Genomic DNA, 15,189 nt, shown 5'->3' with positions numbered 1-15,189 from the left:
CAGGGCCTTGCTGGAATCTTTCTAATTACAAGGCAAGACTCTCAACAGTTGGGCACTGGGATGCAGCAGTTAGACTATATTTTCATGCTTCTTTTTCCATCTTTAATATTTAGTTTTGCGTTACAGTTGCAGATCACATTTCCTAGATAAAGGCAAAAAATCCTGTTCTTAAGTACCCTGTAACAATTGAGGACTTGAGATAAATGGTGAACACCCTTCTTGGAAATCTAGTCATAAGAGCTGTAATGCTTAAGACACTTAAAAAAATTGATGCCTGTTTGGATACTCCACATCTCTTACCTGGCTTCCAGTGGCCACTCTGGAGGAGGATGCAGCTCCCATAGAGTCTGTCTCTGATGTGCCAGCTCATACAAACATCTTGGATGCCCTGGGGCATCTGAAATGGTACTACCTCATCACATTCCATTATTATTATTTAAATTCCTCTCACGGCTCTGGTACAGACTGTAGTCCTAACACCAAGCCACCCAGATACAAGGACCGTGTATCTCCTAGGGGAAGCCAAAGCATGCAGCTCTGTCACTCAACGCCACCTTTATCAGCCACTCCCTCCCTCTCACATTCTCCTCCTCCACCCTGGAACAGGTAAGTTGGGTGGCAGCATTCCCAGGCCCCGCTTTGGAAGCAGTCTCAGGGTGTGTCCTCACAGCAGGCTGAAGGCAGCCTGCCCAGGGGCTGGTACCAGTAGGGCAGAACATCCTGGTGCTGGCGTGAGGGTCCGGCCACCCCACTCATCCTGCCTGCAGCTGAAGAGCCGTAGGGCAGCACATCAAAACCACCTTATTGTCTGGATCAGCAAACACATCTGTGTGGCTGCAGGGCTGTTGGCACTGGCACGGAGGAGGCAATGGGATCTGTGAGGCTGGCCCTGTGTGGGGATGCTGGAGTCCAGGAGCAGGGTGACAGACCTGGAATAGGCTGTGGATGGAGGCTCCGTCACTGGAGATGCTCAAAACCCACCTGGACTCCATCCTCTGCAACCTGCTCGAGGTGAACCTGCTCTAGCAGGGGGCTTGGACTCCACAGGTTCCTTCCAGCTCTGGCATTCTGTGCCTCTGGCTCAAGGTTCAAATGAATCAAACATCACCCTAGGCTGGGCATCAATCATGAGATGATTCAAGCTTTACCTCAGGGGGGAAAGAGTTGTGATTAGAAATATATCCAGCTGATATTAACTGCTGTTCTGGCTATTTCTTGAGGTCAGATACAGGGTTTCCTCTCTGCCATTGCTTTACCTGAAAGGGGAATTGCACTCGTGTGCAGTGAGTATAAATATCTGTATATATATACAACAAATATATATATGATTCCACATCCTGCATTTTTCATATCTGAATGTAACATTGAGAGAAAAATGCATAGATTTTAATTCTTTTTGGTCTGTGTTTATTTTCATTTGGATTTAAAAACCTAGAACAAATGATCTGCTTGATGTATTGGAGAAGGTGATAACATCAGGACCTTCCCCTCACATCACCAAGCCTAATCACAGAAAAATAATGTTGGGTATGGTATTAGAATTGGCTTTAGGTCCAGGAAATTTGTATTTGTTCTCTACCTAATAACACAGCAGAAGGTATGGGTAATATCTCTTGGCTTTCACCTTGCCCCCTACCCTTTTCTGCAGTTTTTTGGTGTGGTTGGGGTTTTATTTGTAGTTTTTTTGTAGGGTTTTTGGTTTTTTGTGGGTTTTTTTGTTTTGGTTGGTTGGGTTTTTTGTTTGCTTGGTTGGTTTTTTGGGTTTTTTTTGCAGTTTTTTTGCAGTTGGTTGGGTTTTTTGTTTGTTTTGTTGGTTTTTTGGGGTTTTTTTGCAGTGTGGGTAATGTGAATAGAATTATCTCGTTTCACGTGGATACTGAGACCGTAAGCCTAAAATGAGGAAGCTTAATATAAGAGAAAAAACTTGTTGCTACACTGATTATGAGAAAAACAAGTAGTGTGCTCTACTGGCTAATTTTTTTGATAACTGTTAGTAGTTAATGTCCATTTTCCACTCAGTGGTGTTGGTTGTCCTTGCCAGGACAGTCAGGGGGCTGCTGAGGGAAGGGCAGCAGATGGCATTGCCACCTCCCAGCTTTTAGGTCTTGGTGCCCTGCAGAGGCCCTGCTGGATGAACATGTAAGCAATGTTGCAGTCCCAAATGATACTGGAGGCTTTGTAGGTGTGGGAACAGGTTTCTGGAATGCTCACCTGGATTCAAGTGACACCTATGTCCCTGTCACCTATTCCTAATGTGCCTCTGAATCTCATCTCTGGTTTCTGTTAGATCCTTTGCCATGGGTTTGGCAAGCAGCTTTAAACAAATATATTTTTTGAGGGGGGTGGAGGGCAGTCACAGAGGACCTGATTAAAACCATGGTATCTAGATAAGCTCTTAGTGCCTTCTGTACAGTTATGTTGTAAATCCTCTCAATAGCTTACCTTGTTAGATCTTTTTCTATTAACTCAAATGTGTCTCTCTGGTCCTTTTCTGTGTAAGTCTTCAATACCATTGCATATTCAGCTTAGACCATACAGTTTAATGATTTCTTTCTCACTCCTTTTTTTTTTTTTTCTTTTTAGATAAGCTTAACAGTCCTCCCCTTCAGTCTTATTACAAAGATGTAGATATGAAGCTGTGCATTTGCTCTGATGTAGCCTTTTATGTCATTCATACTGCAAAACAAGACTTTGATTTAGGGGACAGGCAGGAAAAGGGAAAACCAGCAAGTGGGCCCTGTGTTTTTTAATGAGCAGAGTTTTGCCAAGTGGCAATTAGTATTCCTCAGACTTTGTGCTAATTAGGAGCTTCTTAGGGTCCTCTAAGAAAAAGAGTTTCTTGCCAAGCTAGCACATTTTAATACAGGTGAGCTACTTTTAGCTTTCTCTTTGCTAGATATATTTTTGGTTGTCTTTTCCAATTGCTATTCCATCTCTCGTTGACACTCTGACATTATCCATATTCTTATTATGCCCAAATCACTAGTCTGGGTTCTGTATGGTTCTTCTCTGCTATTTTGTGCTGGAGAAAATTTACAGAAGCTGAAATAATCACTCAGAGGAGAAGCTGTTGCTCTCAAACTGAGTAAGGGAAGAGGGGAAGCGTAGCCTTGTTTTGCTGAGCCAAATTCTTTACTGAGTCTCCTTTCAAAATGCAAGCGTAAGAAATCTCATGGGGCTCTGATCATCCTTGACCCATTGAGCACCATCATGCTACAGGAGTTGTGGTAGCTGATCCTGAGAGTTCAGTGTTGAAACTTTTATGTTTTTTTTTTTTTTTTTTGTCTCTCCAAACAGAGGGCATGAAAGTTTTCAGGTGAAGTGTTGATCAAAACTTTTTTTTTCAAAGTTGTTTTTTCACAGGGAGAGGTGTCAACATCTTTACACTGGAAACACCTGCAGGTCCTAGGTTCAATTTATGTGCATTTTTTAGAGCTTTCCCATTCCTGAGGAAAAAAAAAAAAAGTGTTTCATGTTAACTGTGCATAATGGCTTCTTGGCTTTTGAGGGTTTATTAATTTTAAATTGAAAGTATTTTAGATTTATTTTTTTGCTCACTGCACATCCTTCTTCAAAAGGATAATAAGAAAGAATTCAGAATCTGATAGCTCAGCTGCTCTGAAGTGAAAAATAAGCCAATGGTCAGGACTTAATTTTTCCTCCATTTTGGAGCTGAGGGTTTCAATAACTCAAATTCTCATAGTGTCAGAAAATATTTTCCATCTACCCTTATTTGAGATTCCAGTCCTCTTAGTCTCATATGCCATATAACTACTTTTTAAAGTCTACTGTTTAGCTAGGACATTGGAAAAAGCTTAGACCACAGATACAAACAACACTATGAACATGGCTCTTTCTAAATCACTCATAAATGAGAATGTGTGTATGATCACTCACTGAAAATCTCTGAATCAGAACATTTTCCTTGAGATGATCTTATTTGGCCTAATTATTCACAATAGGCCATAGCAGGTGGCACAGGTGGTGTTTGGTTGCTGAGCCAACTGAATGGTTTATGTAAAAATTTAAACTCATCACAGTGGTTCTCCCAGCACCAATACTAAGCTGGTGTTGATACTGGGAGAACCACTGCAAGTCATTTGGGAGATCCTTCAGCTGATCAATTTCCCTTTTTGCTTCAGTAATATATAAATGAATGCTTGGAACTGCATTAAGTAGTCGGATTAGTAAAATGGTACGAACTGTAATGTTCTCTGACTACTTGGTAATGTGAGAAAGAAAAAATCAAATCCTGAATGATCAAGCTCTCTGGTTGTTCCTCTTCTTCATAGCTGGTCTTGCATTGAGTGGTCACATAAAGAAATGTTACAAGTATCTGACATTGCAGCCATGTCTAACAGGAGGCTGTCTTGGCCTCTTCAATGGGACAGTTCATTACTCTTCATCAAATCAATGGAGGTTGATGGACATGGAGTCTCAGGATCTTTGTCCTTCTGTATAGTAACATGAAAGTAACATCAGAGGTTACCAGAAGTGCTGAGTCTCTCCTCTGGATTCGAGGAAGTTTTGCCTAAGTTGGAGCTGCTGAAGAGGCACTGAATAGACCTGGAAGAGAAATAGAGCTTGCCACCTCACACAGAGATTTATAGCTAGATATGGCTAACTCTTTCTGAAATGCCTCCCTGACCTTTCTGAGGATAACTTTCTGAAAGAGCCAAAGAGAAGAATCTTTGAATTTTCTTTTCCTTTTTGTCTACTTCTACTGGGCTTGAAAGTGTGAGTAATGGAAAAATATTCAAGCTTTAACTGTGGCAACACAGTATGAATGGCTTATGGCCAAACACTGTAAAAAAACAAGGTCATATTAAGTTAATAAAGAGCCTGTAGGTGCCATTTATCTTCTGCTTGTGTTTATGTAAAGAAGGTCTCCAGCTACTATCAGCCAAAATAAAAATCCCTGAGCCATTAAGTCCCAAAGTTGGAATCCTTCCCCACTTTGATGCTGCAAAATGATAAATGCAGCTGAGGTTACAAGGATACAAGTGATCCTGAAATTGCCACAGAATGGGAGCTCTGGCACTTTTCTGTCAGTTTGTGAGCAGAAGAGGTTGGTGATTGCCTCCGTAGGCTTCTTCCCTTTTTCTTCTTCTATCATAGGGGAAAATCTTTCCTGCCATTATTAGTATGGACTCATTCTACCCCACAGTGCACCTACATGATGTGTGACTCCTTATCACTTTCCTTTCTGGGTATTCAAAGTGGATCTGCCCACCTGATTTAGAAGGCTGAACTTTCCAATCTGGCTCATCTGTTTACCACACACCACTCCATTTCCCAAGTCCCACCTTTGACTGACAGTTCAGCTCTGAGAACCTCCTCACCTCCATCATTTCAATCACTGCCAAAATGTCAACGAAGAGACATTCCCTTCCAAAGAGTGAGGAGTTAACTCCCCTTCCTAGCTTTGCCACTGATTTATTAGTCCACTCCTGAATCCTCTTGCCTTCTGTGGAAGGAGCCTGAAGAAACCATCTTGCGTGTGTTTTTAATTACATGTTTGCTCAGCCTTCCGAGGATGTCAGGAGCTGTGAACAGTAAATGCCAAGTGATTGCCAGGAAGAAAGCTGCTGACTCCAGTGCATCCTAGACAGAACCCTCCTGTGTGACTGCCACTGCCTTGCCATGCACATACCGACCATATCTGATTTTGATTATAGTCTCTCCTCTGATGATAGTGCTGTCTCGGGTTCTCCTGGAGACAAAGTCTTGGTCAAGGGAAAACATAAGCAGTGGTGTGTAGTCAAGGACAAAGTCAGTCTCCCCCGGATTCCTCTCTCTTGACTCTTCTTTCTTCCTCATTTGGAGCGAACTCCGAGGCTAACAAGCCCCCTCCAAATGAGCATAACTTGCTGTATTATGTTAGTCTAGACAAAGGAAATCAAATTAATTAGCAGAAGGGCTGCAAATGTGCTGTGTAGGAGGACCTGTCATTAGAGTACCTCGTCCAGGCTCCTGTGGCTTGGTGTGTGTTCAAAATGATAGCTCTGGTGTTCCTCTCTGCAGAAGAGAAATAGCATAATAGGAGGCTGCAATTAGAGGCAGGACCGTAACCCAGTCATGGGCAAGGAGAGGGGGAGGTGAGTAGGAAGGAGTCTGCTCTGCAAAGCCTAAGTCATAAAACATAAAATCCCAGTTTATGCATGGCAACGGAGCCTTCTGTGATTGAATTACAGCCTTCATAGTCAATAATGGGCCAAGTCTGTAAACCAGAATACAGGCAGAACAAATATTTACATACTTTGGGCAGGGGCAGAGGGAGAATCACTGAGCAGAGCATGAATCAAAGCCACAAGAACATAGATGTGGGGCTGCCATGTGTTGCCACCAGTGTGAAGTGGGAGGGAGGAAGTTTCCAGTATTTGGATGTGAAACTTCCTGTCCTACAGGGCATCCTGCAGCATTTCACTGAAAATTCATCTTTTAGTGAGGTGACACACACTGCCAATAAACAGTGAGTAAACTGCAGTGTGTCCATTCATTCTGTGTACTGTATGTTTTCCAGTATATCTAGAAAGTGATATTGAAATGTTTAGGTATTTAGCAATGTTTATGTTGATATTGCATATCTGATTACAATTTTATTTGTATTCCTGCTTTTCTAGCACCTCGTAAGTTCTGTAGTTTTGACAGTTGTTGAGCATCAGCTGCTGTGATTTATTTTGGTCCAGCTGAAAGCTATGACAGTCATAAACATTACTGTCAATTTGGAAATATCAATAGACATGAAGGGAAATACATAAAAATTCCTTTTGCTGTCTTACAAAACAGCTTGAAAATAAGGGTCAGGACAGTTCCAAACCAAAGAACTTCCATCAAGACACCATTTGATGCATGTACTAGGGCAGCCAAGAAGTCATAGAACTCTGAAGGTTTTGAACTCCAAATGTCATCTTTGTTTATAGCCTTGCAAATGCATAGATGCAAACAACCATCAGGGAATGAAGTTGCTGTGCTTCCCAGCTGCCATAGGTCTGAAGTGCTTTTCAGTTACATACCTGAATTTTTTCACAGGAGACCTTGAGTGAACAGGTTTATTTTTCAGAGCAAAGCCCACAACAAAAATAATTAAAATGAAACAAAAGTAATTAACTGGGGATTCTGAAGGACCAATCCACAAAAAGTAATGGCAAAAGTAAGCCAAGCAGGAGCCTGGTGTTCTTAGGGAAAGAAAACATCTTGCAACTCTCCAAGTAAGCTTGAAATAAAAGGGGATACAGAATATTACAGGATCAACCCAAGGGTAATACCAGGCATGGTGTGTAGCAGTGACTCTTTACTGCCTGACTTCTGTCTACACATAGTGCAAAAAAATTTTCCTAAGCTTTTGGGCCAGCTTACACCCTGAGCAAAAGAATGTCTTAAAAAATTTGAGGTGACCCATTGTTGTTTCAAGGTGTCTTGTATTACATGTGAACATTAGAGCTCATGAACTCTGATTTTCTATGGATGTGCTCTGTGTGCCACTCCACCAGAGTAACCCTAAACGTCCTCTTTACTACTCACACCTCCTGTGGTACCAAACTCTGATATCCTTGACCTGTCCCATCCCCCCATTGCTTGCCCTTCCCTGAAATACTTTTATGCCTTCCTGTATCCCCTAGGAGAAAATACACTTAGTGTAATGCAATAGGACTTTCAAAGCTGCCTTGCTGACCAACTGCTTTGAAATTTGGTCAGTGAATTAAAAATTGTAATTGCATGGAACTGTCAGATGTGTAATTGCATGCTGCTTATTAACCAAAGAAAAGGCAAAAAAAGGATGAAAGGATTCCCTAAATTTAGCCTCACTGAGGAGAAAAAGGCACTTCTGTGAAACCAGGCATTCTGGTAAGGCACTTTGTTACGTTTACACGGCATGGACCTGGGTGTGATTAATGGGCTGGTTTGGCTCAAGACTTTGTTTTATTTGCTCATTAGTATGGGTCTTCTGCAGGCTGTAAGTTTTGGTCAGGAGGACTGACAATTCCCCAGTCACTGCATAGAAAGGTGAGCCTGTAGGGTACTGATATAAGAGCAATTCTTATTTGAACCAACTGTGTTTCAGCTCTACAAAGAGTATATTGGCTTACAAAAATTCATAATACAAACACTAAACCATAAAAACCACCTTGGATCTTTCAAACAGGAGCATTAATACTTCAGAATCATAATGCAGTAACTGAGAATCTTGAATAGAGAGCCTACACGAGGACAAGTATCTGAATCTATGAGAAAATCTGGAAAATGTAAATGTTACTTCTCTGTTTAATCTAGTGTTTCTCATATACAAGATTACATGCCACCTATTGATTTTTAGCAGTAATTGCATTTTTCTAATGATTAAAAGAGGCACAGAAATACTTTTGAGCACTTTTGTGATGCTTTAATGTGCAAATGTTTCCTTCTGGAACTGATCTCATCCAAATGAGATGCTTCTTCTGGGAATGGTAAAAGTAACGTAATGCACATATATTGAAGGCTAATGGTCTTCTCCCTTACTGTGATCTAGAAAATGAACCATGAGCTCTGGAAGTAGTGTGTTTTTTGAAGGTATAAAGCTTCCATCTCTGTTCTATTCCATCTCTGTTCTACTAATACGCAGGGAAACTCTATTAGGAACCATTTTAATGTACAAAAGCATAATGTTTTTAAAGAAGAGTTTGCCTGAGGGTAATAAATATGGACTGATCAGCAAAAAGAATAGCGCTGGTGCCATGCAGGGCAATTGGAAGAGCTTGGAAAAAGTACATTCTCAGTTCAGATCTTACCTCCAGTAATTCCCTTCCCCTCTGTGCTTTGTTCTGGTCCCACCATATGCAGCTCACCAAGTCAGTCTGCAAATGTTATTTTGCTTAGTCAAGCACTGGTCTTGGATGAGATTTCTATGTTCTGTTGTAATGCAAACAACAAAAATATAATGGAGACTCCTCATTGCAAAACAGTCTTTTGTAGTATTGATTCTCCAGTGAGGAAGCAATGAAATGAGCTATTGTATTTAAATGCTGAACTTTTCCCATTCTCGAGCTGACTGTCCTCCTTTCCAACAGCTGAGGGATGGACACAAATGAAGACATTTGCTCAAGCCACCGCTTCCCTTCTGACTTAGTTTTTAGTTTCCCAAGGGCAGAAGTCTGCTGTTTTCTCCTGAATGAAACACTGCCAAATGGGAGTGTACCAGCTGTCTTCTACACAGAAGAATAAAGTTAAATGTAGGCTATTATTGCTTGCTGGACAGAATGTTCATTTGCAGACAGAACTGACTTGACTCTCTGGGGCTCTTAATCTCATGCTGAAAAGCTGAGGAACACTGAGAAGGAGAAAAAGTATCTTTTCAACCTTACTCACTCTTAAAAAGAGATATTTTTTAGACTTATAGGTTCTTTCCAGAAAACTATGCTTCTTGTATCCAGGAAGGTTTGGGTTGGTTTTTTTTTGTTTTGTTTTATCTTCCCACCTCCTTGTTGTAGCATTCTCCAAAACCAGGTTGTGGGAAAGAAAGAAAATCACCCTCATGAACAGCAAGAAGAAATCTGGTTTTATTTTGTGAGTTTTTCCCTCCTCCCACTCCCCTCTTTTTTTTTCCCTGGTGTTGCATGTGCTGCCAATACTGATGACTACCCAGACACTTCTGAGCAGGACATCTCACTCTGCTTGGGACAATTCACATGTGCTCACCAGGCAGATATTTGTCTGGTTGGCTCTAAAACCATAAGTTCCTGAAGCTGAAATTGCAACAAAATTTGAGAGTTTTAATCATCACAATATTTAAAAAAACCTTTGCCCAATTACCTGTTACTATTTACTCTGAGTTGTGTGTATTCACCTTCCTCTGAAACTGGCACTGCTGCGTTACCAGAGCTGCTGTAGGATGACTTAGCTTTCACAGTTCTTGAACCTTTTTTTCATCCTCTAGATTTTAATTTCCCTGTTTTAAAATGATGAACACTGACACAGTTGTGGAATCAGATCTCTGCTATTGATAAGTACAGAGCAGTATGAGATTGATAGCATCTTGCTCCACTCTATTACCTGGATAACACTCAGCCTTAAAAAAAAAAAGACAAACACCAGAAAACTTGGACAATGTTTCCTTTATTATTTTCTTCTAGTTGGGTGATTGCCTAAGTAATTGCTTAGTATTTATTATATGTGTATGTGTGTTTTGGGAGGCATTGGTATTTGTCATGGATATAAGTACCAGTGAATGTATCTTAAAGGAAAATACCAGAGCTGGATTCACCAATCCTTTCTACTCTGCTCCCCTGACTCCTCTCTCCAGTCTTCTGCAACTCTAGGTCATATCTTGGATATAGTTGATAAAAGCTGATACCTCAGCTAATGAAATCTTCAAAAATCTCATCACAAACTCCTTGTCCTGGCTTTGAAAAATGAGAAACAATTCCTCAATTCCTCCAGTACTAATAATACTTAAAAAAATAAAGTGAAGCACAGGTTTAGAAGTTATGCAAGGTAAGAAGGACTCAGCCAGTGGAGAGCCTAAGACCATAGATCAGTAATACAATATTTAAATCAATAGATTTCCTGGCAGGATGTCAGTGCAAAGAGGAGCATTGGAGTAATGGGATCTCTAAGTCTGAAGTGAGCAGCTGCATTCAAACCAGTTTCTAATGAGCTTGTCTGAAGTTTTCCTAAAAGAATGAATGGTCCAGTGGTTATAAGCATGATTTCTGGAGGCAGTCCCCACGAATATCTTTGCTTTCTGTGCTTGGGTTTTGTTGATGTTGTGCTCTGGTTTTTGATACTTTAAATTCAGTGTCACCAGGAACTGTCTTGACAGGGAGAACCCCTAAGTTCAGGCATTATGGGGGAGATGTTCTCCTCTCCTAAGGAACAGGAGCTGGTATTGGTGAAATCCAACCCCACCTTCCTCTTTCAAAAGCAGAACAAGAGCCTGGAGAGGACAGGATGGTTCCTGAAGCATCCAGAGTTTTCCTGTTTCTTTCAAAGCTTCTGGGGTGTTCCCTGTGGGCTTGCTTGGCCCTTTCTGTGGGAGAGGTGTTAGTGCAAAGGAGAGGAAGATAAATCTCCTTGGTATGAGGGAGAGGGAAAGATGGAGAGATGGAAGGATCTCCATTCAAGCCAAAAAGGATACAAGGAGTTTGCTAAGTCTGAAAGAAATGTTTTCTCCCTCTCCCACCTACTGCTGGGGCTGTGATGCAATGAAATAGCTTTCTCTCAAAGCATTATAGAAGGTTCTTAGAGGGCAAGAATGGAAAAAATTCTGCTTGTAATGACACTAATTACTGTTTTTTTAAACAATTATTCCCATCGGTGTTGTGTGCAACGGTTTTTAAAAGTGATGCTTAGTTTTCCAAGTACATGGTAATTCTTTGCTGCTAAAATGCAAAGATTTGTAAAATCTGAGTATCTGAATAACACATTCTATTTGCAGTACTGAGTCTTCTTAGGGCTTTTTAAAGTTTGGTGTTCCCCCCCTGCCTCTAACACGTTTTGTTGTTGTGGCTGGCCTCAGTCTTGGCAATTTGATAATGGGAATCTATTAATGATGGAATGATTTACTAAAAAGGTCATGGCTCTGGAAAAAACAATAAAGTACAACGTTCAGTTATTGCTGACGTTGTTGAGACACAGGAGCAATACTTAAGGGATACTTAAAAGGGAGCTGTTAGCACCAAATACCTCCCTTGCACAAAGATGCTTGATTTGTATAGTCTTAATGTGAACATTGTGCCATTAGAATCAGGCCTAACCATTAATAAATTAAATAAATAGCTTTTTTGGCTTCCTGGTAGAGAATCTGATATTTCCTGGCTTCCCACATCTGTTGCTAGAGCCAAGTTTTAATTCTTTGAAAAGTTATTACCTGGCTTGTCTTCAAGGAACACTTCCTGTGTCCCACCTTAAATACTGAGACCTGACCATGCAGACCATGGTTTTACATTACTTTAGCCATGGCTGGTTTATACAGATGCCTTTCTGACTAGGTCTAATATGAAAGTAAGTGGGGAGTAGAAGATTTTTTAGACAGGGATTCCCAGTCAGCTGAAGAGCTGATTCCACAGGAGAGCTCCTGTGTCCCTGGAGTTTGCAGGATGGAAACTGGGAAAGATTGACATGGGTGGTAAAATGTGATGGTGTGTGTGGCATGGCACAGACCTGTACCTGACCTAATCTAGACTATAATTCCTGCCTTTTGCTGGTAGTTGAAGAGAAACCATTTTCTAAGTCTAACTCTTCAGCTGCTAGTTGAACTCAAAAGTAAAGTATCTCTAAATTTCTTTATCATCTTCCCAGTCATTGACTCTTACGTTGCTTTTGATGGGTGTAGAATAGGTTTATAGTAGTAAATCTTCTTCCACATGTATTTACAGGGTGATTGCATCCTGTGACTAAGCTAAACAGGTAGGCTTTGAAGTTCCATGGTAAGAGCAGATTTGCAGATTATATTTTTTTAAACCAGACTATTTTTTTTTTAAGCATTGGCTTTGGCTTTTTTTCTGAATCCTTCCTAGGATGGCCTGAATAAGAGGAGGTGATTGTGTGTAATACCTGTATAAGTGAGGTGAATGCTTATGATGCCAAATGCTTTTTAGAGATTGCATGCTAATACAAAGCAATGGGTCTCACATTGGATGGGATGATCTTCCCATTACATCCCTTTTCCTTTCTGTCCACCTGCAACCCTGAAGTCAGCTGATCTCTGAAACAGGAATTCCAAGTCAGAAACTGCATCCTGAGCTGAGGAACTGACTGGTAACACTTTTGACAACCAGAGGCATCCGTGGAGCAGTCACCCAGCACAGACAGGTGCTGCCATTACCTCCTGCCCTGTTTTTCAAGCCACAGAACCATACTTCTGTGTTCTGTGTTGGGGGACTTCTTCAAAAAGGATGCACTTGAATTCTGAGGACAAATCCAAGATTCCACTTCCCAGAGAAGTGCCCTAACCGCAAAAGTGTAGGCTATTTTGGGGGTTACACTACTGCCTGTCCTGCTTTGGAGCTGGATTGCTTTCAAGAATGCATGAGTTATAGGGCCAGAAGGTCGGTATGCAAGAGGGAGCCTGACTTGGTAGATATTTTATGTTACACAGTAACCAGATACAAAGAAGACATAAAGCTAAGGGCAGACACAGTGAGCCTGGGTCTTCACCTCCGAGCTGAGTGCCATGACCTCTCTGGATTACAGAACTGGATTCTGGCATTCTTGTCCCATTGGCCAAGGTTGTTTTTTTTATGCTCCTGAGTACCTGACAGCCCAGCTCGAGCGTGAAGGATATGATGAGTTTATGAACACCTAATGCTGATTTCCTTATTTCCAAGAGGTAAAACTTGGCATGAGAGAGGCAAATGCAGCTAGGCCTCGTTTGGTGTCCAAAGTTATTTTCTGCATCAGCTCAGGCACTGGAAAAAGGGGTGGGGGGAGCTGGCAGCAGCTGGCAATGACGCTTGAAGAAGTTGAAATCTGTCACACGAGAGATTCCACCAGCTCTGCCATGGGGATGGAGCCCCTGCTCTGGTGGGAGTGGGGGGACCCAGGCTGGCATCTCTTCAAGTGTCAGAGGTGTTCTGAGCCTCTCGAGGCATTTCTCACTTGCTTGGTCTCAGCCCCATGCTGTTCAGTTTGGTGACATCTAACTAGGAAAGAACTGTCCTGTTCTTGCCAGAAGTCAGATTCTTCGCCAGGATGTTTTGTGTTTCTTCTCATCCTGCTCTGCCAGCAGACAGACAGCAGTCACCACACTGCCTTGCATTCAGGCTGAGGTTACCAAAATGATCTCCGAGAAGACTGAGCTTTTTCTTCTCTTTCCATGTGAGTACTGAAAATATATGGAGTCCTTGGCATGTTGCTGGCACTGAGTGACCTTGTTTGCACCCTTACGGGCTTGAATAGGGGGTTTGTGTACCAGGGCTTAGAAAAGGGTGATTTGCAGGCTAGGAAGGGGCAACCCTGTGATTAGAAATTCCATGATCTGACAGGCTACACATTTGACCTGCTAGTGTAAAATAGATTATTATGCTATTATGTAAACATTGTCAGATCCAGGTTTGACAAGGATCAGTGACAGAAATAGGTGGTGAATTCCTACCTGTCTGTAGAGCAACTTGCTGACATGGGCTGCAGCATTTGGTTTGTAGCTGTACAATAGTGGCTTTGATTAATAATGCTTTATTAGTTATAAACATAGACTTACTGAATAAATCCTACTTAGTCTGTTGAATGTCTCTCCATGTCTACATAAAACGATTTCAGTAATTAGAAAGCTACTATAATGTTTCTCTATATTGTAGACTTTGAGTTGTTAGCTCTCTGTTGGTTTACCTGAGTACTTATATAGGTTTTCTGCTTGACCCTGTCCTTGAGACAAAACTGAAATGGTTTTGATTTTCCTTTTTATGATGAGAAAGGGCAGTTGTGGTAAGACAGGGTTTCCCAAAATAAAAAAAGGAGGAAAGAGAGCATCTCTCCTGATGTGCCCCTGGACCTCTACCCTCCTCTTGCATTCTAGGATTCTAGGAAATGAGACTGGAGAGGGGGTATCCCTGCTGAAAAATCCTTTCCTGAAGGGCAACAGAGGGAATCTGTTTGCCCAATTGCTTTGTGGGCTTTTGAGTTTTGAGAATCATAGAATGGTTTGGGTTGGAAGGGACTTTAAAGATCATCAAGATTCAACCCCACTTCATGGGTATGGACACCTCCCACTAGACCAGGTTGCACAAGGCTTCATCCAACCTGGCCATGAACACTTCCAGGGATGGGGCATCAACAGCCTCCCTAGGCAACCTATTCCAGTGGTGAATGATTTTTTCCTAATATCTAACCTAAATCTTTGCCCTTTCAGTTTAAAACCATTACCCCTTCCTGTCACTGTCTTCTCTGGTGAAAAGCCTCTCATCAGCTTTCCTGTAGGCCCCCTTCATGTATACCTAAAGAGTGTTGACTTAAGGCATCTTGTGGAGAGCTCACCTCTGCCTTTTTCTAGAAGATGTAGGCTTGTAACTCCTGGGTTTTTCCCTTCACTTTCTATAGAAAACACAAAGCAGTGGGGATCAGTTGTTTTATCTACTACTGAAATGCAGCCATCAGTGCAGAATAACATGAGAACAGTCTGAAAGGAAGCGTGGAACTATATTCAACTGCAACTAATTACCTGATTAGGTTTTGGCCTGGCTGTGTGGGTTGACATCCAATGGTCTTGGCTCCAGT

At 41.6% G+C, this 15,189-nt stretch overlaps 1 protein-coding gene across 11 annotated transcripts in view; it reads left to right on the top strand.

The window, feature by feature from the left end:
* Positions 1-15,189, top strand: part of GREM2 (gremlin 2, DAN family BMP antagonist) — a 59,661-nt gene that overhangs the window by 19,440 nt on the left and 25,032 nt on the right. For 4 of the 11 annotated variants that reach the window (XR_011724918.1, XR_011724916.1, XR_011724915.1 and 1 more), the window contains exon 1: positions 13,462-13,794. The exons of 2 other annotated variants lie outside the window; for them this stretch is intronic. Coding sequence is in view for 3 of the 9 variants with exons in the window: in XM_071739069.1 (XP_071595170.1) it covers positions 13,793-13,794 (2 nt within the window). In the remaining 6 variants the exon portion in view is untranslated. Of the gene's footprint in view, positions 1-13,114; positions 13,307-13,460; positions 13,795-15,189 lie in introns of those variants that run through there. 5 more of the 11 variants (XR_011724917.1, XR_011724919.1, XM_071739070.1 and 2 more) reach the window with 3 other exon arrangements.

The sequence above is a fragment of the Heliangelus exortis genome, chromosome 3 (genome assembly GCF_036169615.1).
Source record: "Heliangelus exortis chromosome 3, bHelExo1.hap1, whole genome shotgun sequence".
NCBI lineage: Eukaryota > Metazoa > Chordata > Aves > Apodiformes > Trochilidae > Heliangelus > Heliangelus exortis.
This window is presented reverse-complemented; position numbering and strand designations above follow the sequence as displayed.